The sequence below is a fragment of the Echeneis naucrates genome, chromosome 18 (genome assembly GCF_900963305.1).
Source record: "Echeneis naucrates chromosome 18, fEcheNa1.1, whole genome shotgun sequence".
Classification (NCBI taxonomy): domain Eukaryota; kingdom Metazoa; phylum Chordata; class Actinopteri; order Carangiformes; family Echeneidae; genus Echeneis; species Echeneis naucrates.
Genome location: NC_042528.1, coordinates 7,986,206 through 8,013,145, shown reverse-complemented (window position 1 = coordinate 8,013,145; position 26,940 = coordinate 7,986,206). Strand labels below are relative to the sequence as shown.

The 26,940-nt window shown below is 39.3% G+C and overlaps 1 protein-coding gene across 1 annotated transcript in view; it reads left to right on the top strand.

The window, feature by feature from the left end:
• The first annotated feature begins 7,328 nt into the window (after positions 1 to 7,328).
• slc24a2 (solute carrier family 24 member 2) overlaps positions 7,329 to 26,940 on the top strand; it is a 34,696-nt gene continuing 15,084 nt past the window's right edge. The window contains exons 1-4 of the mRNA XM_029526948.1: positions 7,329 to 8,191; positions 21,920 to 21,968; positions 23,074 to 23,182; positions 26,761 to 26,775. Of these exons, the coding sequence (XP_029382808.1) occupies positions 7,329 to 8,191; positions 21,920 to 21,968; positions 23,074 to 23,182; positions 26,761 to 26,775 (1,036 nt within the window). The remainder of the gene's footprint in view (positions 8,192 to 21,919; positions 21,969 to 23,073; positions 23,183 to 26,760; positions 26,776 to 26,940) is intronic.

Sequence of the window (26,940 nt, the reverse complement as noted above, 5' to 3'; positions counted from 1 at the left end):
TTTCTGCACTTTGCTCTGTGGGAATTCAGACTATATTTCAATTAATTGTGCTGCCCGAAATCCAACTCTGCACATCGTATTTCTCAGTGCTTTTGAAGTCTTCTTAATATAAAAATCATCCATGTTGATGAATAATATCCACTTTACTAGAATTTGCAGCCTACACACTTAACCACTGAGAATAAGAGCAAAATAGAAAAAATGTTTCCAAATCAAATAGGTGGTGTGTCACAAACAGACATTTGACAAGCTCAGCCAACAGATGGTGAGCTTGGCATCATATTGGATGAAGCATTTGGCAAAGATAAAGTTCAGTGACAACACAAGAATCTTTATCGTGTGTTGGCACATTACACATTGGTTTAAATGGCATAAAATGAAAAAAAAAAAAAAGACATTTTCTGGTTTTATGCCTAAATTAGACAAAATTTCTTATTGGCTGAAGGGGGTTCCTTCTTCACACACTCAAGACATCTGACAGTGGTTCCATATTTAACTGATTAAATTGTGCAATTTAATGATATTCAGATATTTTCAGGTCATTTGTTACAAATAGGCTTTAATAATGATTCGAGAAACTGCGTTTTGGAATATTTTTGTTTTTGATTTCCGATTAGTCTAGATTGTATGTGAGGGACATATTCTACACTTATTGGAGCAATTTCTGAAAAAGCTGCCTGCAGGACATTAAATTTTCACAGAATGTTTTATTTTTTATTTTTTATGTTTTGTTTTGTTTTTTTCATTACTGGTGACCTCTATAGGTTGAATATTGAGCTACTTGATCTGATAAAGGATTGTTTTGATTAAGTCCAGATGTGACATGACCCAGGATTAACCGGTTCTACATGGAAGGTTTTTTTTTGTTTGTTGTTGTTGTGTTTTGTTTTGTTTTGTTTTGTTTTGTTTTTTTTTTACAAAGGGTGCCAAGAAGATTTGTACCAACTCCAAGGCACACTGAGACACACATATTCACATCCAAATAATGAGTAACATCTGCAAGCATTCTGTCTTAATCTTGCCAAAAGTAATTATTAAGATTATTAAGACCTCTTCTCAATGCAATATAAAGTTTATATCACAAACCAGAAAAATATCAGTTAACTCATGATGGTTAGACTCTGAAAGGCTCTTGAAGATGCCTCTGATGCCCATGTCCCCTCCCTCTTACTTTGATGAGTAAGATGAACCATATCACCTTAAGTGCACTTGATTATGCAAGCCTCTGCAACCCCCACTGCCCCTCGCCACATCTCCTTGGGCCTTCTGTGTAATCTGCTGAGATTTAAACCTGCTGCTCCTGTTTAATAAATCCACTGCGATTAAAATAGGATTACAGCGCTGCTTTTGCCTTCTTAATGACATCAGAGCATGAAACATTTTTCAACTTTTTTTCTTTTTTTGTGTGGTTTTTGCTTAAGCACACTCCTCCCTCTTACTTGTCATAACTAGATAGGCAGTAATGATTTTCAACTTCTTCCCCCTCCAAAACCTCATCCCTGCAGCCCAGCAGGTCTGCCCATCTGTGGGGCTGTTGAAAAGGATTAACCTTATAATGCAGCACACATCCTGTATCAATGCTGTCCCCCTTCACATCAGACCTCTCAATGACAGATAAGCAAAGTAATATGGTGCAGTGTCAGTTTGTTGTTTGATTTAACCTTGACACCTTCACACAGAATCAACTACACAAATCAACACTCTAGTTTTCAGTGCACTGGTGTGATTATCTCTTTGTTGTTGCATCTGACAGCTGTAAATCCCTAAAATAATAAACATCATATTCCACTACCTAAGGTCATAAGGACACACTGCACATTTTGTCTACCCTGTTTTGGAACATACAGAACAATGTAATTCTGTTGTCATAGTTGGCCTTCTGTAGAATTGTCTTTTCAGAGTTAAATGCTTTAAGGTTAAAAAAGGCAAAGATTGATTGGATTTTTACTTCAGCTAAGCTCATGACCCCATCAGCGAAATCTATTTAAGATAATGTATTCTGCTTTCAGCTAAATGTAAAATGTTGCTGTAGTTTCTGCTGAACTTTGTCTGTTTATTCATGACATAAAAGGCATATAGAGGCACATAAGAGTTTCATTATTTCAAGTTTAGCACACATTGCAACTTGTCTTTTGTCTGCTTTGCAACAGACTAAAAGTTGAGTCCAAAATGTTGTACATGCTCTTACCACTACCACACCCACCAGTATGTTGTAGAACAAGTTCACTTTTTATTTCTCCAAACAGGACAGGCAAAATCTAAATCAACCAGCTGTTGCTTCAATAAATGATAATAATAGTAATGTATTATTGAATAAACGTTGGGCTCAGTCAGTTCTGTCCCTCTTAAAATAAAACCATGACCCCCAAAGGAGTGACCTTAATTGTAAAACTAATAATGTGAACTTGGTTAAAAACATCGTAGATCAGCATGTCAGCATTGCAATATTAGCAGTTAGGATAAGCACCATTTTTGCTAAATACAGTCCCACAGTGCTTTGAACATGTAGTCTTGATAGAAGGAAGATCATTTTTAGGGGGTGTCCTAAAATTTATACATACACATACATTTTCCAAATACGAATGAGCAAATACAAAAAAGTGGTTCAAAACCTATTAAACCATCTATGTTGAGTTAAGAACAATTTTTTTAGATCCGAACACGTAGAAACAAATGTTACAATAATATCCCTAAATAATAATGTTTTAATTCCAATAAGATGAATACAAAACGACTAAAAGGAAATGAATTGTGAATGGAAACAAATGTTATCTTTCAGGTTTTTGGTGTTGTCTGGCCTTATAACCTTAGTGATCCTGGCTGCACTTACATGGATCACCAGTTAAAGCGCGGTGTCATTTTCACACTCTGTACTTGCACCTAATCAACTCCAGCACTTAGTGATCAGTCATGGCTGTGGATTATCAATTCATTAATCGCTTTTGGAACATCTATTCCCACCCCCACTCCCCCCTCCCGGTTTTCAGCCAAAATGGTCTCTCCCATCTGTTTTTGCACAGTCTTAGTTTTGTGTTAAAAGTCAGACCATTTCTCTTTTGCAATTAATTTTTTCAGCCCTTTTAAGAGCTCCGTTGATTCTTTATTTACTGTCTGTGGATCCTATTGGTGCCTGTTCTCAGTCTGTCTTGCTGACTGCATTTTACTAAGGGGCAGGTGGTCTGTCCAAGCCTCTTTGTGCAGACTTGTGGCAGCAGTGGGGTGGGGGGGGTTGTTAATATGAGGCTTTCAATGTGTAATCCAGTTCAAGTCTCCTAGAAAAGTCTCTTATCTTGGGACTCTCTAATTTCACTGCTTTCCTCATCTGCAGGACCAAAAGCCTGCCAATAGCTGCAGTAAGAAATTACTTGTTTAACAGGACTAATTCATTACATTGCTCCAGTTGATTGTCCTTCCCTCTTCACCGGAAAAACCTGCTTGGTTATCATCACCGCGTCTAACCCCCACTGCCCCTGCCCTATTGCTGACAAATCCATACAACTATGTGGGACACAAAGGCTTGGATTTAGCTGCTGGGCCAAAGCGGGGGTGGGCTGAGTGGGGGCAGGACCAGCATGGAAATTTCTGTTGTTTTTGTCAGTTCACAGATTTCAGACAAATCAAAACAACTGCCTCCATCACCCATCCAAGCCCCCTTCCTCCCCACCACAACCCACATGACCAGTGACCAGTCATCACTTTTATGCTGGAAATGTTGCCAGATCAGGGGCAGCCAGTGTGGTGGTGTGGAGGAGAGGCCTGTGTATGCAACGGGGGCTATTGTTGAAAAAGAGCTGACAGACTGGATTGGACCTCATTTGATAGGCAAAATTATAATTTATAATTTCCCACAATGCAGGTCAACAGCAGCAGTAATTAGATCCTCTGGTCCTCTTCATCCTCTCTTCATTTGAACCTCGCAGCTCACGTGTGTAAGGAAGACTTAAACAGTTAAAAAACTGTCACGTCACTTTTAAGTGAAGCATGATCATTAAATTTGTGTTCAAGTCCAAAACCCAAATTAAGATATACCTGATGGCAGCATCATTCTTTCATGAAGCTTAAAAAAAATTGTCACAACTGTTAATTCTCCAAAAACCCATCACCATCTTATCAATGCATTCACCAATCAAATTCTCATTCTTCAAATCTGGCCGCCAGTTTATTGTTATGGAAATCCCGACTGGATGGTAAGGAAGCTTAGTGGCCATAGCTCAAGTTTGGAAAACAAGAGTACTACAGAGGCAGTGAGGCAATCAAACTCAGTCAAAAAAACAACAACACTGAGTGTCTTTTTAAAACTTTGGTGTAGTCAAAGCAAAAAAGTATTATATGGATGAAGCTATTTACAATTTCCTCTCTGTGATGGTTAAGCTTACACCATATACCATTGTATTTCACCATATATGTGACATATCTTAGAGTGGTATTAATTTTCTTGTCTAGTAAATGGTAGATAAAGAACAAAAATTATGTTTCCCTGAAATATCCAAAATACTGGACTTAGATCTTTAATATTACTGATTGATCAGGACATGCACACCAATGACATAGGTTCCATATCAGCTAATGAAGTACAGTGAATAGTGCTTGCAAATCTATTGATAATCTGAGGTAACTCAAGTTAATGCTCTCAGACCACTGTGTTTCAAGTTAGGTAACAGGAGGAGAGGAGAGGAGCAGAGGGCACAGGGGGAAATCCATGAGGGCAATGATTCATGATTTATTATACAGAGCCAGGCCATTAGTGTCACACATACTATGTCTGACTATCTATATGTCTGCTTGTGTCCGACAGGGTTTGACCTGTTAAGTTATTTTGGGTTGGGTTCATTTGACATTAGTAGAAACATTGCAACTGGGGGGTGGTGTAAGGGTGATGATCGTGTCAGATGGAGGTGTTGGTGGCATTTTCAAGATGAGCGAAACTGGCATATAAAAAATTAGTTTGGCCTCTCCCTTGGTAATTTAGAAAGTTCAAAAATGTAAAGAAATTGATATTAATATTAAATAAATATTGAACATTCTGGGAATTCTTAGGGAGAGTGCACTGATAATATTGCTACAGCTATATTGCTTGTGCCATGTATGAGGCGACATGGGCAGAGTTTGCCTTAACGGTTTTCTGCATGTGGTTACTGATCTAAAAGGGCGTGTTTGAACCCACACCATGATGTTTCCTAACCCAACCAAGTTCTACTGATGCCACCAGGAACTCCCTGCACAAACAGAGGATTCACTCCAAAAAGCCATGCCATTTGTCATTTACACTGGGGTTTTGTGCAGATCAAAAATATCAGATTGGTGCTAAATGGAGAACTGTTAGTTGGATTTTGACACCCTTACAGAGAATCCAGCATGCTGTTTCCTCCAGTGGAAGCTAAGCTGACAAGAGATACTTTCATATAGAAACCATAGAACATTCAAGTGAACGTGTGAGTTTCTAAAAATGTATGGAAAAATAAACCCCTTTACTTTAGTGTGACCTGCGATTGCGAAGATGATTTGGGGGCTTTGAGAACAATATCAGTGATGCTGATCATTTAACCTTGAAATGACCTAAGGCGTGCACACAGATGAGCTGCTGAGCTGGAACTCATCCACCTGTTCCGTTATCAGAGGAATGAAAGAAATCAGCAGGAATAGTGTCTTTGCTGTGTAACCACGGCAACTCCTACCTTTGCAACATCACCAAAGCCCCCACCGGGTGAGCCGAGCGGGGAAGGATGCGCTCTCTGCCGCTTAACTGCTTTTATTAATAAACCATCCGGTTTACGTGGTCAGCCCAGCCCACCACCACATTTTGCCACATTAGCAAGCTATTTTAAACTGGCTTTTAAAATTATTATTATTATTTCTCTCCTTTCATCCTAGACGGCGGGGATGCTGCCGCCGTGACGGAGAGAGGTGAGCGCAGTTGGAAAAGCAGTTGGGTTTTTTTATTTTTTTTATTTTTTCCTCCCCTCCTCCAAAAGCTCCTCCTCTGTCGTCGGAGAGCGGAGACTTGTCACATTTTGCCCATTGAGAGCAAGAGGGCACCGGCGTGGGTTTCCTATTTTCGACCTGCTGCGGTTTTCTCGCCACTGTCAAAGGTAAGACGCGACACTGCGTGCTGCCCGTCCGCGCGTCATGCGCCTCGCCGGGGAAACTAATGTTGGGCTGTTTTGATCGGGGAGGATGCTCGGCTGCTGACTGTGCGCTGATACTGCTGTGAAAGGGCAAAGGCATCAGTGAAGGGCAGACAGAGTTGTCAGAGGAGCTGGCTCCAGACGAGCCGTCCGGTTTAAAGGCAGCAGCAGGCTGGTCGTGTGTGAGAAGTGAAACAGGACGGGACGTGTTTGTGGCTGCTGCTGCTGCCTGACAGCAGCGTTATATCGTTTGACCTTTTTTTTTTTTTTTTTTTTTTTTTTTTTTTGACTGACTGCAGCCAAGTGATGTCCGCTAACCAGGGGCCTTCACGTTTCATGGGCTTTTCCCAGGTAAAAGCAGCAGATTTCGCCTTTTGAATGCCAGTTGTTTGTCTAACATGTAAACGAGTAGAATATTGAAATGGCTAAACCAGCATCAGTCAGAATCATCTACCCAGTAAGTTTGTCTTTTCTGCATCTGTCGAGATTTCCATTTAGCGTTAATTACTTCAAATTGTGAATTACTATATTTATATGGAGCTAACTTGAGAGTATTAAGGCTATAAAATGGCTGCAAAGCTTACTTAAATGAAGTCTAAGAGGGTGAGGACACTTGTCAGCAGGTTTAAGATTTCATAAATTCTTCATTAAGTATGTTGGTGTGTTAGATTTACTTCGGTGTGCTGAGAGAGTGATAATGCTGGAGCAATGGGATGATTTTAGAACAGTAACTGGGCCTTTAATATACAAATATGCATTTTAAGGTGAACATTTCATACAGAATTTGGAGTTTCCTGGTTACACATGCCTAATATTGATGGCTCTTTGATGGTAGTTGATGGTTGTTTTTATCGCATTATTTAGATTTTTGTAAATTACTTTTCAGGTATGTCAGTGTGTAAGGACCATGTCACCGATTAAAACACTGTCAATATCTGCTAAGTAAACCTAGGTTCTCAAAGCCAGTTTTCAAATTTAAGGTGTCATTTAATAATAATATTTTTCTGAATTCTTTTGATATTTCCCAGCAGGGGCTAATATGAAGACATCATTTGGCAAACCAGACCCTGGAAAGCACCTACAATCTTTTCAACATATTTGAAAACTGAAGACGACACCATGCATTTTCTCCAGTAAAACCTGCTCCCTGCACCCTGTTCTGACCTAACCATTGAGAGTGAGGACGTCACAAGCTCCATTAAGATGGGTTCAGATCAACCTGGCTGTAAGCGGCAGGGCTATCGGTATATGCGGAAAAAGCTGAGGCCAGTGCGAATCGTAGGGTTTGTCCTCAGTTTGGTGGCGATTAGTGCTGTCTCCGTCAGTGCCTTGACCTGGAGCTCAGATGGTCACAGTGAGCCTATACATCCCCAGAAGAGCCTCCCCCAGTCAGCCCCCCACAGGACTCTACTTTTCACCCAACACCAGAGGGACCCCAATGTCTCAGCCGACATGCCAATTGCCATGAAATCTACAGCAGATCGCAACGAGAGCCAGGGGGAGTACCCACCAGACATTTTCACCCTTGAGGAGAGGCGCCAAGGAGCAGTGGCTCTTCATATGTTTGGCATGATCTACATGTTCATCGCCTTAGCCATAGTGTGTGACGAGTTTTTTGTTCCAGCACTCACAGTCATCACAGAGAAGCTGACTATTTCAGATGATGTCGCTGGTGCCACCTTCATGGCGGCAGGCGGCTCAGCTCCAGAGCTCTTTACCTCCATCATTGGTGTCTTCATCTCACACAGCAATGTAGGCATTGGGACCATCGTGGGTTCAGCCGTCTTCAATATTCTCTTTGTTATTGGGATGTGTGCCATCTTCTCCAAGGAGATCCTCAACTTAACATGGTGGCCACTCTTCCGAGATGTCTCCTTCTACATCCTGGATCTGATCATGCTCATCCTCTTCTTCCTGGATAACTTCATCTCCATGTGGGAAAGTATCACACTGCTCATGGCTTACGCTGCCTATGTGATCTTCATGAAGTTCAACGGCAATGTTGAAGGCTTCGTCAAAGATTGCATGAACAGGAATCAAGTGGTAGAAGTTGCAGTACAGCCCAAGGTGAGTTGGATTCTTGAACTGTAGAATGCATTTATTTTTCACACATCTTTCCACCACCATCTGTACATAAAATGTAGTTCTGTGTATAATTTCAGACCTTGTGGAAGATTCAGCAGGTGTGCAATATTACAGTTTTAGTATTTTGGCTGATAGAAACAACTTTTGATGTCAACTCTAGCATGGGCACACACACATCCCTTTACACATATCATGCAGCTAATTTGTTATTCAAATGAAGTCAGACATGCTTTGATAATAATTTCAGTTAAAAAAAAAAAAAGACAATTACTTCAGTTCAACCAAAAATGAAAATGAAACCAGTTTGTTGGTCAAGATTAACATTAAATTCTACATTTCCTTTTTTTTTTTTTTTCTAATCAAGCCAACGACTATTTTCAAATGAAACCAAGTGCTCACAGATGTCCTGCCCCTTTAGATCATTCAGTGTGCAACACTTGCCAAATATGGTTCAAGACTGCTGCATATGTTCATTATATCAGGATGCAACAAATAACAGAAAGTCTTGTGTCATTTTCGACAGCTAAATTAACCGTTTTACATTAATATGGTTGAGGCAGCACTGCGTAGCGATGGCATACAGTATTCCACTGTGGGATTAATAAAACAATCAAATGTGTAATTCAGGGTTAAACTCTTCAAATTGCATCCCAGTTTGACAAACAAATCCATAGGACATCTCAGACGCCATTTTTTTTTTTTACTACTTAAAGAATTCTCTTAAACGCTGTATTTAACTACAAACCACATACAACTTTGTGGACTGAGCCACATGTAGTAAATAGTTCAAGCACTTCTTGATTGCCCTGTGCCTTCCTACTTATGTCTTCTGTGAGGAAGTTTTTTTTTATTTCCACACTGTGGGTGCTGTATTTTACTACCCTATTTTACTAAGGTTTAACCCTTACCCTGCTCATTAGCATAAACAGAAAATACTCAAATAGATCAAATCAGTACATTACTTCACTTAACAATCACCCCCTCAATGACACTTGAGGGCAAAAGACACTGCAGTGCAATTTGATACCGGTGTAGAGATTATCCAGACAGATTTAGATTTCTTTGTGACATGAGATGGAAATGAAATTTTGAGAGTTGTATTGTAAAGCTTTCATTAAACAGGGATTTATTTTAAGTACATAAAGGATATTTAAACGGCAGGTTGCACAATGTTGGGAGAAACTCTTGAGGAAGGAAGAAGTTCTCTCTGTCACACAATGTGTAAATCAAAATGCTAAAAATAACATTTTTTATTTGGAAAGACACAGAAATAATTATTTTCTGCTGGTCCCTTAAACTCTGTATTACTTCACTGTGGAGCTAACATGGAAGAGAGGAGGGAGAACTGAGGTGCACAGAGAAGCCTCAGGTGACCTTGAGGAGCAATGGATTCTGGGTACTTTGGCCAAGAGAGGCGTGTGTGTGTGTGTGTGTGTGTGTGTGTGTGTGTGTGTTCATTGTGCGCAAACAACTTTTGATGAGGGGAAAAATAGTGCAAGGCAGAAGAATTGATCAGGCCCTACCATAATGTTCCACCTCCCACATCGCTTACACCAGATATAGCTTCTCCATTCTCTTGCATTGATGGAAAAGATCCCATGACCCCACCTCTCTTCTACCTGCATAAAAAAACATTAAATGAATTCTTTAGTGTATGAAATTAGCCCAAAGCTATTATTTTACAAGAAATGCACTGTCACTTAACCTCTTTTTAGTTTGCAGTTTAGGGATACAGGGTTAATAGAACAGGAAAGGCACAAATATTATTAGAACACAATCATCTAAACACCTTTTTTAATCAAGTTTTGACATTTTGGGGACATGTATATTTCAAGGCACAAGTGCTATTTTGAGTTTTAATTGGCAATTTCGCTGGCATGTGTGTGTCATACAAAGACAATAAAATCTGATAGGAGGGAAACGAGGATGAGTGAGTAACACGTAAAATTAAAAAATTGTCCTACAGTACAAAAACTTGGAATGAAAGTAATAAATCAAACATGAATATTAAAAAAGATAAATAATTAAAACAATTCAACAAAACTCATTAGTCATGAAAAAAGCCATTAAATAAAGGGAACTTGATAGATTTAATAGAGGAAACTCAGTTTGCTTGTCTGAGTTCCACAGCTGAGGGGTCACCTTTACTGACAAGTCCCAGCTTTGGAACACTGAAGGGCCTGCCAAAGGATCTCAGTAATGATTAGGCTCATAGTGAGTTGGTAGATCACAAATTTAGGCAGGAGGCCAACCATTCAAGGTTCTGAAACGACTAGAAAACTCCTAGAATCACTTCTAAACTGTAGAGGTATTTTTTGAGGGGAAGTTCAGAGACCTTGTGGGAGCATTTTGTCTCAACTGTCTTTAGATTTAAATGATGAACTGAAAGCAGCTCTTCTTTAGGTTAATAATTTCACCATCATGCGAAAGCACCAAGGTGTCCTTAATCCTCCCTGCTGTACGGTTCAAGTGTGAGGTTTTGCATTGTTTGTACAGTTAGGTGTCATGTGATGATATGCCCCTGACCTTAACATTTGATTAAAATGTGCTTGTCTGAGATTACGTAGTGCATTATGACATTGGGATGTCCTGACAGTTGTATGCTGCATTGCTGACACAAACAGAAGTCCAGGCAATCACCCACCTAAATGTGGTGCTGTGGTGTCGATAGGCAGTTATGCCATGAAATACCATGTAAACGATATTCTGAGAGTAACAGTGGAATGTTCTGCATTTAGAAGTCATCAATCAGTTTTTTTACTGACTTTCATCTCATTATGTAACTACTGGTCTTGTGCTCTTTTCTTTTTCTGACATAAAAAGTTTCTTTCATATTGTCTATTCTACTGCAGGTAACATAAAAATAGATGGCTTTGTTTCTCTTGTTTTCTAGAAGATTTTGCTCCCAGGCAGAATGACAAATACTGAGCAGGACCTATTTCTTGTACATTTGATGGTAAAAGGTGCCATGGTAGTAGTATTATTTTTTTATTTTTTACCTCTGGGGTAAATTTTAAGATTATCAATATGGCACAAATAGAAATGTCAGAGCTCAGTTTTATGCTTTGGATGCTAAGTCTATTTAAAGCCACTGTTTTATCAGCACTTCAACAGTCAGCATCATCATATTTCAGTCCAGTGAAAACAACCATGAATACTCCATAATGCTATCTGCTTAGATTGCCTTTAATCACAGCAAAATGTGCTGGCAGAGGCTTTTCTTTTCAACAACTTCCAGACCACACAGTTTGGTTTAAAAGATGTGTTTTTTTTTTGTTTGTTTTTTTTTTATGTTCTTTGCTGCATATAGAAAAGAAAATCAATGCACAGATGATGATAATTTGGCAATTTAGTTAATGTCAATCTGTAATTTAATCAATCTGAGGTGGAAGATGAACTCTGCTTACAATCAAGATATTTATTATTGGATGCTACCAGTAATCAACAATCAGTAAAGATCCATATTATGATTATTAAGGGCATAGTGGACAAACACGGGTGAGCAGTGTCTGGCATGAAGTACAGAATATGTTGATAATCCTCAGCTTTAGTGTTTAATGTGTACTGAAGTGTCTCAATTATTGGAACTGCTAAATTACATTTAAAATCCCAACACCAGGCCTAATAGTTCAATAGCCCAATAAATCAGATTCACAGTAATCCTGCTTCACACTTGTCAGTTCAGTCAATCCTCATGCATGATGTGATTTCACTTGTTCATGCTTGACCCAAACAGATGGTGGAAGGAACAATTTATCTATTAAATCTGGCCTGATTGGTGGCTAATACCTTTGTTTACCTAACGAGTGTTTAGCTTCTGCTTAATCTGAAGTGCACTCTGCCTTAGCCCGTGAGTTAGTTTGCCACCTCTGCTCTTCTATCTCCTGTGACACATCACTCAAGCCTCTGCCTATGTTTACCCCTGTAAAAATAATTTCTTGTTGGCATAGGGGCCTAGCAGTTTATTTAATCCCTTTTACACCCATTGAAAAATACAAAGTTAGGAGAATTGTTATCACTGTAAAGTATTGATTACTTCACTTACTTCAAATATCAAGAATGCCTATCGTCTGTCTGGAAAAAAGAACAATAATACATTGCAGTGTAATATGAAACAAAATATCTCTGGATAAATATTCCCTTATTGTGTAGCTTTTAAATATTGGGAGTTTTACAGGCCTTGCAGTATTTGTAGTGTGCTTCTGTTATTTTGGCATGTCTTCCACAAATCGGCCTTCTCTGCATGAATGCCAAAGGGTGACTAAAGTGTCAGACAGCAGACATCATAGGTCAAAGTTGACATCACTTTGCTGTATTGCTGCCTTTAATTGTTGCACATTCTGTTCCATTTAAGCTTCTCCGTCTGGTTGTGCTGTGACTTAATGGAACAGAGCTAACTCATGCCAACACACAAAGGTCTGATGACTGAACACTGGGTCACTGTGTGTGTGTGTGTGCGCGCGCCAAAAGAGGTCACCCATTGCCTGATGTTTTTTCTGCCCATCTGAATGCACCCCCACACATGGCAGCACGAGATGGAGGCATATGAATATCAGTAGCACTTTTCTCTGCTCCAAACACTTCTCACTGGAGAGGCAAAAGATGTGTGAGTACTAGAGTTGGCTTTGCATACTGTGGGTGTCCCACTGATACGATCATTTGTCCAACTCTTTTCTTTTTCTCTCTGTGTATAAAAATTACACACTACTCCAAGCCAATCTGGCATCTAAACCTCACTCTCACAGTCTTATTTTTCATTCCAATTTGGACTTTACCTACACCTTTTTGATACAGTTTTATAATGTTGCAGATTTGTGTATTTTTTAAAAGAGGACTATACATAGCATTAGCAGAACTCCGTCCTCAGGAGCACCTCATTGGGCTGGCCCAGGCTTATCCTGTTGTTTGCGGCCTCTCGCTGATGGACTGGCTGGCTGCTTTTTAAGATGCAGGCTCATATCTGATTAGCCAGCTCTCTGTGACCCATGGCTTTATTAAAGACAGAGGAGTGAAAAGCTCCACTACTACATGTTATAATTGCTGTGAACCAGATGTCGGCGCTTGTCACTGATGGCTATAAAATTTTATTTTAAAGGAGGCCCATGGTCACATGGGATAACATACTAACCAATCAGTACCTGGAGAGTTGCTACTGTTGTCCAAAGTAAAATTAATTGTATTTCAGTATTTTTACGCTCATTCAGACAAGTAATGCCAAAATCTTCAAGAGTGTTTATAAAAGTAGGAGACAGCCTCAGACCCTTGTTGTTAATTCTAGGATATTAAACTGCAAGTGACTGGATTTCTGCTGTCAATGGTGGATAAGCCAGTATGGATCAAGGCAGATGTTGGTTCTGCTGAGATGCAAGGTGTGATCTCAGATGCATTACCAAGCTATAAATAGCAGCACTGAAGCGAAATCTTCCATTAGGATTTGGTTAAAAGATCGGACACAAAGCAGGGTCTGCGCAGGCAGCAGCAAGTTTCTGTAGATTTTGAAATCTGAGTGCATTTCTAATGGCCAAACGGCATGAACTGTTTATTTTGAGTATGGTAGTAACGTGTTTGTGGATTATCTTCCATTTTGACGGATGTCAAGCTAATTTTCACTAAATCTAAATGTGCTCTGCTAAATACCTTCCAAATCATAAGCTGCATCTGTTCCAGATATTTTCTTTGTGTCTGAATGGATAATAAAAATGGCCGTCAAGCCTATCTGAAAATCCTGTTGAAATACTCAGTTTTAATTACTGTAAAAGTAGTGATTTGAGCAGTATCCAGAAACATTACAGTGGCTTTTCAGTGTAGGATTCCTTTTTTTGGCATCATCCGATATGACCTTGTCCTTCCTTTGTATTGCGCATTTGTATTAAAGCAGAGAGGGTATTCATGTTTGTATCCTGTTTTTTAAAAGACAAATTGTGAGAAAAGTGACCTTAGTTTAAAGTTAACATAAAACTGGCTTAAAAAATGGTCTAGTGTTTATGTGCAGACATAAGGTCACTGAGGGTTAAAAGAATTACAGAAGCGAAAAAATAGAGGAAACTAGATGAAAAAAAATTTTATTGATGGCAGGATTCTTAAATTTCTAACCAAAGTTTTCTTGTAAAAAAAAAAAAAAAAAAAAAACTAATGCTGAGCTCTCTTATTTATGTTTGTTGGCAGTGCTGTAATTTTGTACCTGCTCACAAACAGAATCATTCATCTCCTAGAGCATGGCCAGTGAAGACGGAGCCAGAGGCCAATATTTTAAAAACAGAAAGCTTGTCTTTGATCGCACCATGATGATGAGCAGCCCAAGTTTTATCCTCTGTTCCAGCTGTGTCTTCTTGTTGAAGGGGGGCGGCTGCTGTAGAGGCAGTACTTATTTTTTACCTTGTTGTTGCGCCATTAGACCAGTCAATAGAGGTATTGTTCAGAGTAAAGTAATAAACCAATCAAAACAAAGTGTTGAGTTTGCAAAATCTGGAGTGGAGGGTTGACTGAACCAGAGCTGCGTCTGTTCCTCTTCTATTGTCTTCATTCTTCGCGCTCTCTTGTGTTTTGTATTGTTCTTCCTTGCCAGAGACCTGCTTTTGTACTAATATGTTTTAATTATATACGATGGTAATAGTTGAACAGATGACGTTCTCATTTGCATCACATGGGCTGGTGGGGCTCCGTTTTATGAGGTCTTCAATTGATTATTGTGCCATTTGCTTCCTCCCTTGGTATCAGAGTGGACTGTCTGGCTTTTCACTGCCCCTTCAGTGTTAATGGTTTGAAGGTCACCCTGTCACATTTTACATTTGCTGTGCATTTATCAAAAACACTATGTAGCCTTATGTGCAAAAATTTTTGCCCCACAAAAGATCAATACAAAGTCGATCCATTGTTAGTTTGTCCTCTTCAGAGATGTTTATACAAGCAAAACAAATGTGGAAGCCAAGGTCAAAATGTACTCCATTTAATCTTCACAGCATTTTATGATTCCGACATTAATTCTGCCCTCACAAAAGACCTCTTATTGAGTTTTCATGTCAAAGAGTGCTTCAAACTTTAATGCCATGATTCCCAGAATCGAGAGCCTGAAGCAATTTAATCAATTTAGTCAATTAGTTGATACAGAGAAAATCCAGTTCACTCCCCAGAAACCCAATCCGTGTCTTCAGTGCAGCAACACGGACAGCACCTCATCCATCTCACTGGTCTTCAGCTTTGTACTACTGTGAGCCGCTAGATCACCCTTTCTTTTCTTTGTGTGTGTGAGAGAGAGACAGCGCAGTCTACCACTTTGTCCACTGTGGGCCACTGTTTGCACCAGATGTATGCATAAGAGAAGGCATGGCACTAAATGACCGTAACATAGAAGGACATAAATATAAACATACCATACATTAATGAAAACAAAAACAGAAACATGATATTAGAGGACAATAAGTGTTATATCTACTTTTTGTCTTTTAGAATTTAGGGGGGAGATGGTTACAAAATAGTCAGTAGTCTATTTGTTTTGGGTAATGGGAATCTGAGAAGGAACCCAGATGGCAGATGTGTGTACTTTTCATGTTGAGGGTGGGGACAGTTTGATTCAGTATTCATGTTCCAGTTACATTTCCCTGTATGGAACCAACTTTTTGGCGACTTACACATACCATGACTGGCATAGTACTACATACCAGGTCTCTCTTTTACAGCAATTCAAAGAGACTCTGAAACGGAGAGAGTGGTAGCTTCCTGAAACAGATTATACAGATTGTTGTTCAAAGAGGATGCCCTTATCCTGCACAGGGAGAGCTACTGGCCCCCACAGAACAGTGTCAGATTCATCTCAGTTGGACCAGTCATGTGACCTTTTTTTTTTTGATGTGGCCTAGACAGCCTGAAGGGGCTTTAGCTCTAGGTTTTACTTCTGTCCTCACTGGAGGTGATTTCTGTAAGATTTGTCCATCATTTGGACCTTAAGGTACTTTAAGATCATCAGATATGATATGAGCTGAAGAGATCTGTGGGTTAAGGATATACATCACCCCCCCCCCCCCCCCCCCCAAACTGCTGCACATACATCCAGATTTATTTTATGCTAACTCCTCATGTAAAGAAATCCTTAAGCTCACAATGAGAATGTCTTTATGTTCTGAGGGAGGGCCTGAAGGTGAAATGATGAGGCTTGCAAGAAACTGAAAGCATTATCGATCATGAGCTATTTTTGAAAGCGGGGTCGAATTAGCTAATGTAGCTCCACTGTAAAAGCATCATGTGAAGGGCACCAAGATCCCTATCTCATGGGTGTATGAAATGACAAACAGCCTCATGAGATAGAAATAGTGCATATGGGTGGATGCGGCAGAGGACTGGCAGCCCGTACATACTTAACTCCTTCCTTGGGGGGATTTTTGACCCTGAACATCGACTTCACTAAGCTGCAGCAGCTGAACATTACATCAGCTCTGAGAGTTGTCGTTCATGTAATGCCCGTAATTTGTAAAATCCAAAGCGATTCTATCTGTGCATCATCTGGTGTATAGATCTCACAGCTGCAGATGGACCTGACATTGATAACTACAGAGACCACATTTAAGACTGTAAACCCTTAAATTGGAAGTAATTGCAATCAGGCGGTCTCTAATGAGCTAATTATGAAATGCTCTTGGGCACACGGAATTATCTTAAAGCCTTTTCCCCTCTGTTCTCATCTAACAGGGTTAGTACTTATGTCCATCACTAGTGGACGAATGATGCATGAAGCTGCTTTCCAACCCAACCCCACCCCCATTAGGCGCACCAAGGTCATCTGAAAAGACTCTTGTCAGTTTATTACTCACTCCGTCAAATCAAATGAAACGTGACTACACAGGATGCTAGTTCTATTTCCACTTCCAGGTTCTCTCCAAGAGAAGGGTCTTCTGGGTTTGCTCCATGCCTCACATAGGAGGTGACTGTCAGCAAGTTTTTGCCTTTAAAAATGTAAATGGGACGCAATTCAAAACTGAATAATAGAATTGCACTGACTTTTAATGTCTGATTTCAGCAGATTTTGCTTTCATTTAAAATGCCAATGATTGACTGCTCTCAAACATTTTGACGATATTTTGCCAACATTGACAATTACATAACAAACACAAATTGTGTGACAACTCTCTGAAGAGTTAGGAAGCATTATGAAACTGTTTAGACATCTTACCCGCAATGGATAATAATAATTATCATAGATGGAATAAAAACTCATCGCCAGCCAATTAATTGGTGCACTTCGGCTAAACTAAAACAGAACTAAGATATGATATGACGGGGTGATTCGTGCAAATCTAGTTTTTCTTGTGTTCATCAATGTATGCAGGAAAATGTCATCAGTGGCTGCTACAGCATACTGAGAAAGCTGGAAAGTGCTTTGGCTGTTACACCATTGTAATATTATCCCTATGAGCAATACCTGGGGAAAAATGCAGGACTGGCCAATAACCCTGGGGCAACTAGATTCGGAATACTGTCAACAATTAGTTTGCTCTGGTTTTCCACTGTTGAGAAACATTTCAGCATTCAACATTTACAGCAGAACCAGGACTAACACATCTAAACCCAAAACAAACTAACTTAACAAGAAAACTTTCAGGGCATGAAGATGAGCTGAAAAAAAATGCGGCAGATGGTGCTGCAGTGAGAGCTAAGTACACACACTTCAGAAAATAAATTCAGACTTTTGCTCAGAACATCTGCATCTGCAGATCAGAACTAGCTCTCATCTGACAGCAATCACTGACTACAGAGTGAGTCAGGTCTGCAAGAAATGATTGTCTCACTCCATTGGGAAGATGTGAATGTTGTTCAACTTATTATTTAAATGTATTCTATAGTTCTTGCTACAAAAATTCAATATTCACTTAACACAAGAGAACATTTCCATTGTAATACAATATAAAAAGAACTGACAGGGACATGATGGAAAGTGCCACTTGCCTGTTCAAACTCAGGTTTGGGGGATTACATTCACTTGCAAAAATGACACAGCAGTTTTGGTTTCTGCATTTGACTCCCAAAAGCCTGAGTCTGATTGGTTCATTGGAGGGGGGAGTAAGAGGAAGCAATTTTGGCTTAGTCTTGATGAGCACTGCCTTGTGGGAAATCAGTGTCAGCTCCTGTAATTAGTTCTGCTTGTTAGAAAAATGAAGGGGTTACTAATTAGCAAGTGGATGGCTTCTTGACTTGTTGTGCATCTTTTCCCTTCTTTCCTTGAAGATCATCATTATCGTCTCCAAGCAAAACAGGGGAGAGAGAGAGAGAGAGAGAGAGAGAAAGAGAGAGAGAAAAAGATGCTGCTCAGTCTCACTGTTCAACAGTTTTGCTTTAGCATGATAAATCTAGACGGACTAGTCTCAAAGGGTATTCTGTCATGCTGTGACAGACAGGCTGCCTACTGTAAGCACGTGTAGGCAAACGCCTGGAGCTGTGCAAGATTCCACTTCTCAAGTTTGCTTAACAAGCTTGTTGGCACAGTTTTCACTGATCTTTACAGGCTGAACCATGCTTACTTTGCATCCAACATCAGGTGTACTGTGTTTTAACTTTTGTCTGAATAAGCCTGTCTGCCCGGCCTAAATCTAGCTGTGTTTTTTTTTTTTTTCTTCTACCTGAGCTTTTAGGTACAATTAAAATTAATTGAAGGCCCTCTTTAGCCGTGGAAATCGTAGTCTGGTTCCTCTGTGTATCTTGCGCAAGTCAAAAAAAAAAAAGAGGCCTTTATGTAAATTTATCTACACTCTAACTTTTTTATTTCTTGAGCGATAAACCGGAAGCTATATTTAAACATATCTGCACTTTTATTTATAAATATTCTGAATGTATCTTAACATAAAGACTGCAGGAAGGGGATCTTCTGGCTCTGCCAAAACTCGCCTGTACCAGTTAAGCTAAAAAAAATTATAGTACATTTAAACTTGTGGTTAAGTGTCAAAGCATCCCTGACCACATCAAAATGAGTACAAATATTTGATTTATAGGAACATGATCACAGTTTGGAAGTAAGTCTAAAAAGCTCTGGAGCTGTTGGTCTTTATAGCTATAGCACTGAAATTTACGTTTAACTTTACTGTTTTTAATTGCTAATCCAGTCACTCTAAAACCTACTTATGAGAATCACATCAAGTGATGTAAATAATGCTGTCGAAATTACAGGATGTGGTGTGCCGTAAAGTTGCCTGTATTCCAGTTAAAGTGAGCACCCTCAGTAATGGACCCTACTTTGATTTGAGCCACTGCAAAAGTTTGATGAAAATGATTAAAGAGTGGCTCATTAGATTTTAAAAATTGCTGGTAGCAGTATCTGACAGTACATATCGGGTATAGTCTGGAGTAAATTAAGAATTTGAGGGATCAGGCCTTGAGTGTGTGCTTCAAAAAAGAAAAATAAATTATCCTTGATGCCAGAGCATAAAAGAAAATGCAAATCAAATTCCCTTGGAAACAGACTGTTTTTGTGTTCTAAGATTGCATATGAGAAGACTGATAATCCACTACTAATGTTCGAAAGTCAAGATTCTGCTTTCAGTGTTTAGCCAGTGTGCTCAGATTCCTCCAAATGTCCCCATGCCCCCCTCCCTTTTAAGCTGTGGGCAATTTGAATGGTGAAAGCAGAAGTATTTTTGAATGATGTCACAGTATTCATCGATAAGCCCCTGTAGCGCATCGTTACATGCATGCGGCTGCAGAGGAACATTTATCTCCCTCAGCTGATCCGCTTCCAAGAATGATCCTGATGTGACATTATGTAAGAACTGAAAGGCAGAGCTGCTGGTATTAGAGAACACACAAAATCCAGAGAACATACTAATCTCCCTATGTGATTATTAGTCATAATATTTAACACTGGCTTAATGATCAACCCATTGTGTAATCTCTATCTGGCACATTCACCGGTTCTCCAATAACCCTACTGACTCACCTTTTGGAGTGGTGATAGGGAATAAAATAGATGAATTATACCTCAAGTGTGCATGGGTTTGCCCTGAAGATATGAAACAAGGGCGAAAAACAGGCTATAGTTGAACAGATGTGTAGGAAATCTTAGGATTAGTTCAGCTTCTGTTCAGTTTTCACAAATGTTTGATTTCAGCTCCAACATTTCTGTTGTTGTTATTATGTGGCTGTACAGAAGCATAATGTAATATATGGTAAATTATGATCTGTTAAACTGAAACAATGGAAGCTAAAATTCCCAATGATAACGGTGGTTTGTTTTTTATGTGAAAGATTTTATTTCTAATAATTAATTAATCGCTTTGTGAGCACTGAAACAATGTTCTTCTTTTTTTTTATTTTTTATTTTAAAAAACAAAAAATCTGTTGGAAAGATTGTGAACACCAGCAAAGTTATCAAGGGATGTGATTTTCAATCCAATGCAGTGTCATTTCACAGGCGAACGAATTACTGGCATGCCAAGCCTGAAGGCTGCATCCTAAAATTAGTATGTTTTCCCTGCATTTTTATGTCCCACACATTTCAGTATGAAACCCATATAGGCTTTGCAAGAAAGCCTGGATGTGAAAAGATTTGAACAAAAGCTTTGCATTTGTTCCATTGCAGTTGAAAACATAGACCTTAAGCAGCTGTTATTTGACACGTGTGTCTTAGTGTTTCTTGAAATGAAGTAAGTTCTACTCAGACAGTTGGTGAGTGGCATTTGTTTCAGACTGTGTTACAGTCCTGCACATGGCAAAAAGAGAATGATGGCTGAAAACTGTGTGATTGTCAAAGGACGAGAGCACTTCAAAACTGGGCCTGCAAGGCAACACTTCAGCGTTTTATAGCCCTCAGGTCAAGGCAAGCCACTGACAGTTAAGATTATACACGTATTCATGTCACAACATTGAATATGAGCGTGTCAGGAGCCAGGAGCTTTAGCGTTACATGAAAACTGGAAAACCTGGCTCCTTAATCCAAAGGAAATTAGTGATGTTTAATCTATTCAAATAAGAAAGTGCAACAATGGCGTCATTTCAAGGTTCCACACAATACAACGCTTCTCATGGTAGTTTTGCACAGGACAGTCACTTCCTCCTGCTCACAGTCTTTTTGCTAAACTGAGCTATATATATATACTGTATATATACATATATTGTTCATGAGGAGTGCATGAAACAACTCAACTGTGGGATCGATTTTAGAATTTTGACAGTGTAGTTTTGTTGACGCGAAAAAAAAGTGGCTGGATTTAAGAAGCAGTTGACAACTGTGTGTGTGTGTGTGTGTGTGTGTAAATTAGTTGGATGATGTCTGTAGCTTTACATTTACTATAAAAACATAATCTATTCCTGACAAGGGGAGACATTTATTTTCCTTCTTTTACAGCTGCGGTGAAATTATATTTTCTGTTTTTATCCTTTTTTTACCTCTTACAGGGTGTAGCTAGTCAGATATGCTGGAAAGTCTGATGCAAGTCAAAGTTCTTCATTCAACTGAGTGAAATGGAAATTTTTGAATGAATATCTAAGAAATTCAAATAGGCACAATCTATTCTTGCTCAGACTGACAGAGTATGCAGGCACAGCAGTGGGGAAAAAGATGTCTATCAAGTCTTGTCAACTTGCATCACCCTCACTTTAACTCTGTTGTAATGTCTCTCTTTATCATCTCTTCATCTTGTCTGTGTGGTTGTGTGCGGCATGCTTCACATCTATGTCCTGTTTTCTCTTTTTTCCCTCTCCCCCTATTTACTTCCTCTTCTCTTTGTATTGGATGAGAAGGCAAGTCCTGGGGCACCAGAGGATGACGGCAAGCTGTCGGTAGGTTCTGTCTGATGGACACTCTTCCTGTCTGCTTCAGTGTTTGTCCCTGTTTCTGTGTAGATGTAGCATAACTTTGTTTTTATCCCACCATACTATGTACAAGACATATCAATTGTTATCTCTAACCGTCAGCCTCACTTTGTGCAGAGCAGAGCTTTGTTTTCTTGCGCCTTTTTTACAGTCACAGTTTATACACAGCATGCAAAAACAATCAATGACGTAGCATGTGCTTGAGACTCATCTAATGCTTCTATGCCTCCAAAAAGTACAAAAGAGTGGTAAGTTTTCATCCATATTGCAGAGAAAGTGAGTTGACAAAGTAGCTGAAGGTGAATTTTCAGGGTCACACAGAGAGTTCCGAGATTTTACACAAGCCTTGCCAGTCTACACATCTCCCTTGCCTCCTGCTCTCACCCACATGGACCTGTGAATGAGCACCTGACAGCTCCTGTGCCAATGCATCACCTGTAGGCAGCCAAAGGCAGACACGTCAAAACAGCTGCCACCTGCAACGGTGCCTAATTTCCCACAGTTTTCAAGTTCAGCTCGAACAGCTGAAGCGACCTTGGCAAGGGTGGTTTGGGAAAAAGAACTCAAATGTTGCTTAAACTGTGATTGCCTGCCTAAACACATGGGGTTTATATTTTTAAGATGCTGGGATACTTTATGATAGCTTGACTGGGCTGCAGGTTCTGCTTCAGGGTTTTATGCAAAAGAGGATTACAGAATCATATTTCTTCGGTAGCATAACCAAAGGTGGAGCATCATATACGCATGAAAAATAATTGCAGTAGCATGAATCGTGCAATCTAAGCTTCTAAGGTTGTAAATGCTCAAGAATCAAACACAAAATACCTGAAATAATAATTTATGATGTAAAATTAAAGAAGCTTGCAACACAGCATGGTTTTCAGTGCTTGCTTAAATAAGCTTAGATTAGAAACAGCTTTGTAGTGCTTACATTAGATTAGACCGATGCATTTGCTTTATGACAAAAATAAGAGCCAGTTACTGGACTTGGATGGGGAGTAAACATTCTGCAATTTCAGTCCCATCTCAGGCAGCAGGATGTTCGACTCACGCCTTGTTTCTCCTCTTACAGGCAAGGCCTCGTCTGCAGAGGGGGGGTAGTTCTGCCTCTCTGCACAACAGCTTGATGAGGAACAGCATTTTCCAGCTGATGATTCACACATTAGACCCTTTAAGTGAAGGTAAGAAAGTCAGACAAACTGCACGCAGACAGAAGTCTTCAGACCTACTAAGAAGCACGAATATATTGTACACATTCCTATATTACGGTCTGTAGATTATGACGTTTACCTTGCTAAGAACTTTTAATCATTTTTGTTTTCAGTCTTGAAATTACATAAATGCGGTTTGGTAATGCAGGAAATTCAAGACACTTTTCACCTTGATACAACCTTGATTAGGAAAAAATAAATGCACATTGAGCAAACAATACGAGTAAAATACAAGTTGTTATCCATTTTTTGAATATTCTGCATATCTCCTCCAGGTGCCCCTTAGAACATGTCAAGTTACATCTTTAGCCCCCATGCTGTATGCCTAGACTGAATTGATTTGTTTTTAAAAATAGTCCCTACAAGACAAGGCAAGATCAGTGCTGTGTCAGAGCACAGCTGAGGTGGAAGATCATTTTCCTTTAATCCAAGATGAAGGCCTATTAGCTTAGCCAAAGGGAACGTGAAACGGCAGTGTCAGTACTTGGCACAGGGGATGAATATGTTAATACAGCAAGGGAGGTGCGGTGCCATCTCATTTTGAACCCACCCTGAGAAAAGGATGAAGGAAAAGGAAAACATCATGTTGATAGGGACAAAATGGTGATTTAAAGAGGGTTTGAAGAATTTGAGAATTTTTTTACGCTTTGATGAAATCCCTTTGAATTAGAGATGGAAGGGAGGATGATGTATCCCAGCCTGTAATAAAATATTTTGTTAAATACTGAAGCCATTTTACAGTCTTGTATCATGTTTCCTCCTGTTTTTCCTTTCTTTTTTTCCCCCAAAATGTGTGTTCTGATGGACTGCACGATCCAAAAGCTATTTAAATGTAAAACAATGTAAAATGAGACAAGAAATTTCCCTTTTGCCATTAGTGGACAAAAACAGACCATTTCAGTTTTCACTGAAATTACTACATTCCTTGAAAGACAAACCTAGAATGAATCACCTTAGAAAATAATTTGTGCCATGACAGGCCTTGAAGTGCCCATTAACATGCATCAATTCATTCATTGAATCCAAGGTGTCCCATCTCAGAATATTCATCCTTCCATCTCAGTGATTAAAATGTAAATCATAGCTTCTGGGGGGTTGGAAGGTCGGTTAAAAATGTGCAACAGAAGGTGATACATACTCCACCCTGCTGCTCCTTGCAGAGCCTTTTGTTAGTTGGACATCAACATGCACTAATGACGGTAAGCTGAAAGATTTACTGCTTGTTTGACGTCATACAAATTAACAAGATGTGCATGCGGAAGACTGATGCAGTCCATTTATTTTGTTTGTGGCTTGGTCTTAGTCATCTAACTATTCATTGCTTGTTACTAAATATTTTGTTTCTTATAAGTGGATATAGAATGGTTAACAAAGCAAATGTTGCTTTGGTATGAAAACAAAAATGTGCGGATGGTCATTAGGTTTTACTGTTGAGTCTTTTGGCTATTTATTGCCAGGAAATTAATGCACTTAACAACTAGTACGATATGAAGTGAGAATTGAATTTATAACCTCAGAGAACAAGAGTGACACTTTGGTTCTCAGTTTGATTTGAATATATTTTTCGAAAGTTATATTAAGCATAATGGAAGGCTTTCAGCTGCTTGTACCTTACGCAAGCTAAGTCTTAAATACATTTATTGATGGCATTACCATAAGGGGCCTATACCCCATCCAGAAATGAGTGACTGAGTTCTGTCCACATTTATTGATAAATTTAATGCAAAAAAACACTGTTGGTTAGCTTACAGCATGCAGAGAGGTGAACAGGTGCATCCATCAAAGACAGAGACTGTGCTGCATGTCCTTGTATGCTCTTAGCCTCTAAGTGTAGCTGTGCTGGGCCACAGGGAGCTGGCAGGACTCCGTTCATACATTTTTCAACATTTCTCAAAATAAGGTCTTCCGCTCATCTGATTCAAGAGAAAGTCTAAGGTTGTTCTGCTAGTGCTGGGGGTTGTTAGACTTACGAGTGGGGATGATTAAAAGTGTAGGCAGGTGTGTGTAGCGTGAGTGTGTGTATGTGCGCATGTCTCTGTGTGCATCTGTTCCTGCATCTGTGTGAGTGTGCGTGTGTGAGGGCTACTTTTACTTTGTCAGTGTGTCGGTCTTTAAAGGGCTTTCCTGGCTTAAATGCTCCTCTCTCCCTCAGTGGTCCCGTCTTCCTGCAGCATTTAGTCTGCGTTGTGGCCAAACCAAACAGACTTGATTTTGCTTTCAATGGGCAGCTGTAACACACTACAGTGGAATTCTTTACAGTGATCATAGTGAGAGTGATCCACTGCTCAAATGGATCAAAGCCTTTGGACAGAATCATTTTCTACAAATGCTGTTGAAATCATTCATTGATGTTCTTCTTACTGTGTAATTTTTGCATCCTTTCACAGAAAATTTGTAACCTGTCATAGGCACTCTATTAAATTATTCATAGAGAGTTTATGAACTGCCACACAATCAACTTGTGTCAGACAGGGACAGATGTTACTGGTCACTCTCTGTGCCTTTGATTTCTGCTTGCATTTGACTTTTGAAGTGAGCAGTTATCATCCCTGCTCTGTAACTGCAGCAGGTATTTTACATGAATCTAAAGATTTCATCGTGGCCATTCGAACTGGTCTTGTTAACAGAGTGCAGTTTACTCTATATTCATGTGATAAATATGCATTTCAATTAGCTGGTACTGCACAAGAAATAAAGAAATTGTTGCAATAAGTGATTAAATGTAGACTGGACGGATGTGATCACTATAAGCAGTTTTCACTGTATTATCGGATGATGTCTCTTCATCCAGTGTCATCAGAGGCTGTGACATTAGTAGGTTTAGTTCTTGTAACATCATAACATTCTCTCTCTAATTAACAGTTTGACAGTTTGTGAAATATATACTTATTCACTTTCTTGCACAGAATTAGACAAGGAGATTTATGCCAATCTGATGGTCGTATGTTAAATAGGAAGGACACAGTTGGCTTAGCCTAGAATAAGACAAGAAACAGCTCAACTAGTTCTGATTGAAGGTCAGAAAATCTGCCCAGCAGTGACTCTAACATTTTTGGATTACAGCATTTATTTTGTTTCTTTGTTTATGAAACCCAACATCTAAAAGTGACAAGCTGTGATTTAATGTTGGGATAAGACCTGGTCAGAACATTTAATGATCTATTATAGCTTCATTTGTATTTTTGGTTTTTATAACTAATATGATATATAGCTAATGTTTAGGAATGCTATATAAAGTTCTTTAGTGCAATAACAGCAGATTTCTTTGTCAACCCAGTTCCACTGTTTACATCTCTATCCTAAGCTCACCTGTCTCCCTGCCAAAACACTCTCAGCAAGAAAGTAAATATTCATATTTCTCATAATGTCAAATTACTCCTCAAAGTAAAAAAATATGTAACCATAATATTAACATGGGCTGTTGGCTCTTTCTGTTGAAATAACAACCATTTCTAATCTTGAAATAATACCTATCAATGAGTAAATATCACTTGGATTTATCTTTTCTCTGTTTCTGTCTTCCTATTTCTCTTCTACTGTCCCTTCAGAATTTGCTGACTCTGGTGAGTTACTCCTCTAATTTCTGTATCCCTCCCCGCAAAAAAAATCTGTCTGTTTTCATTCCCACAGCCGGAGGCAAATCTCTTGCCCGACGTATCCCATATGTACACATTTCCCAAGCGCCGCTGTGCTGTATGTCAACTCTGTAATGTCCATCCCTGCAGACT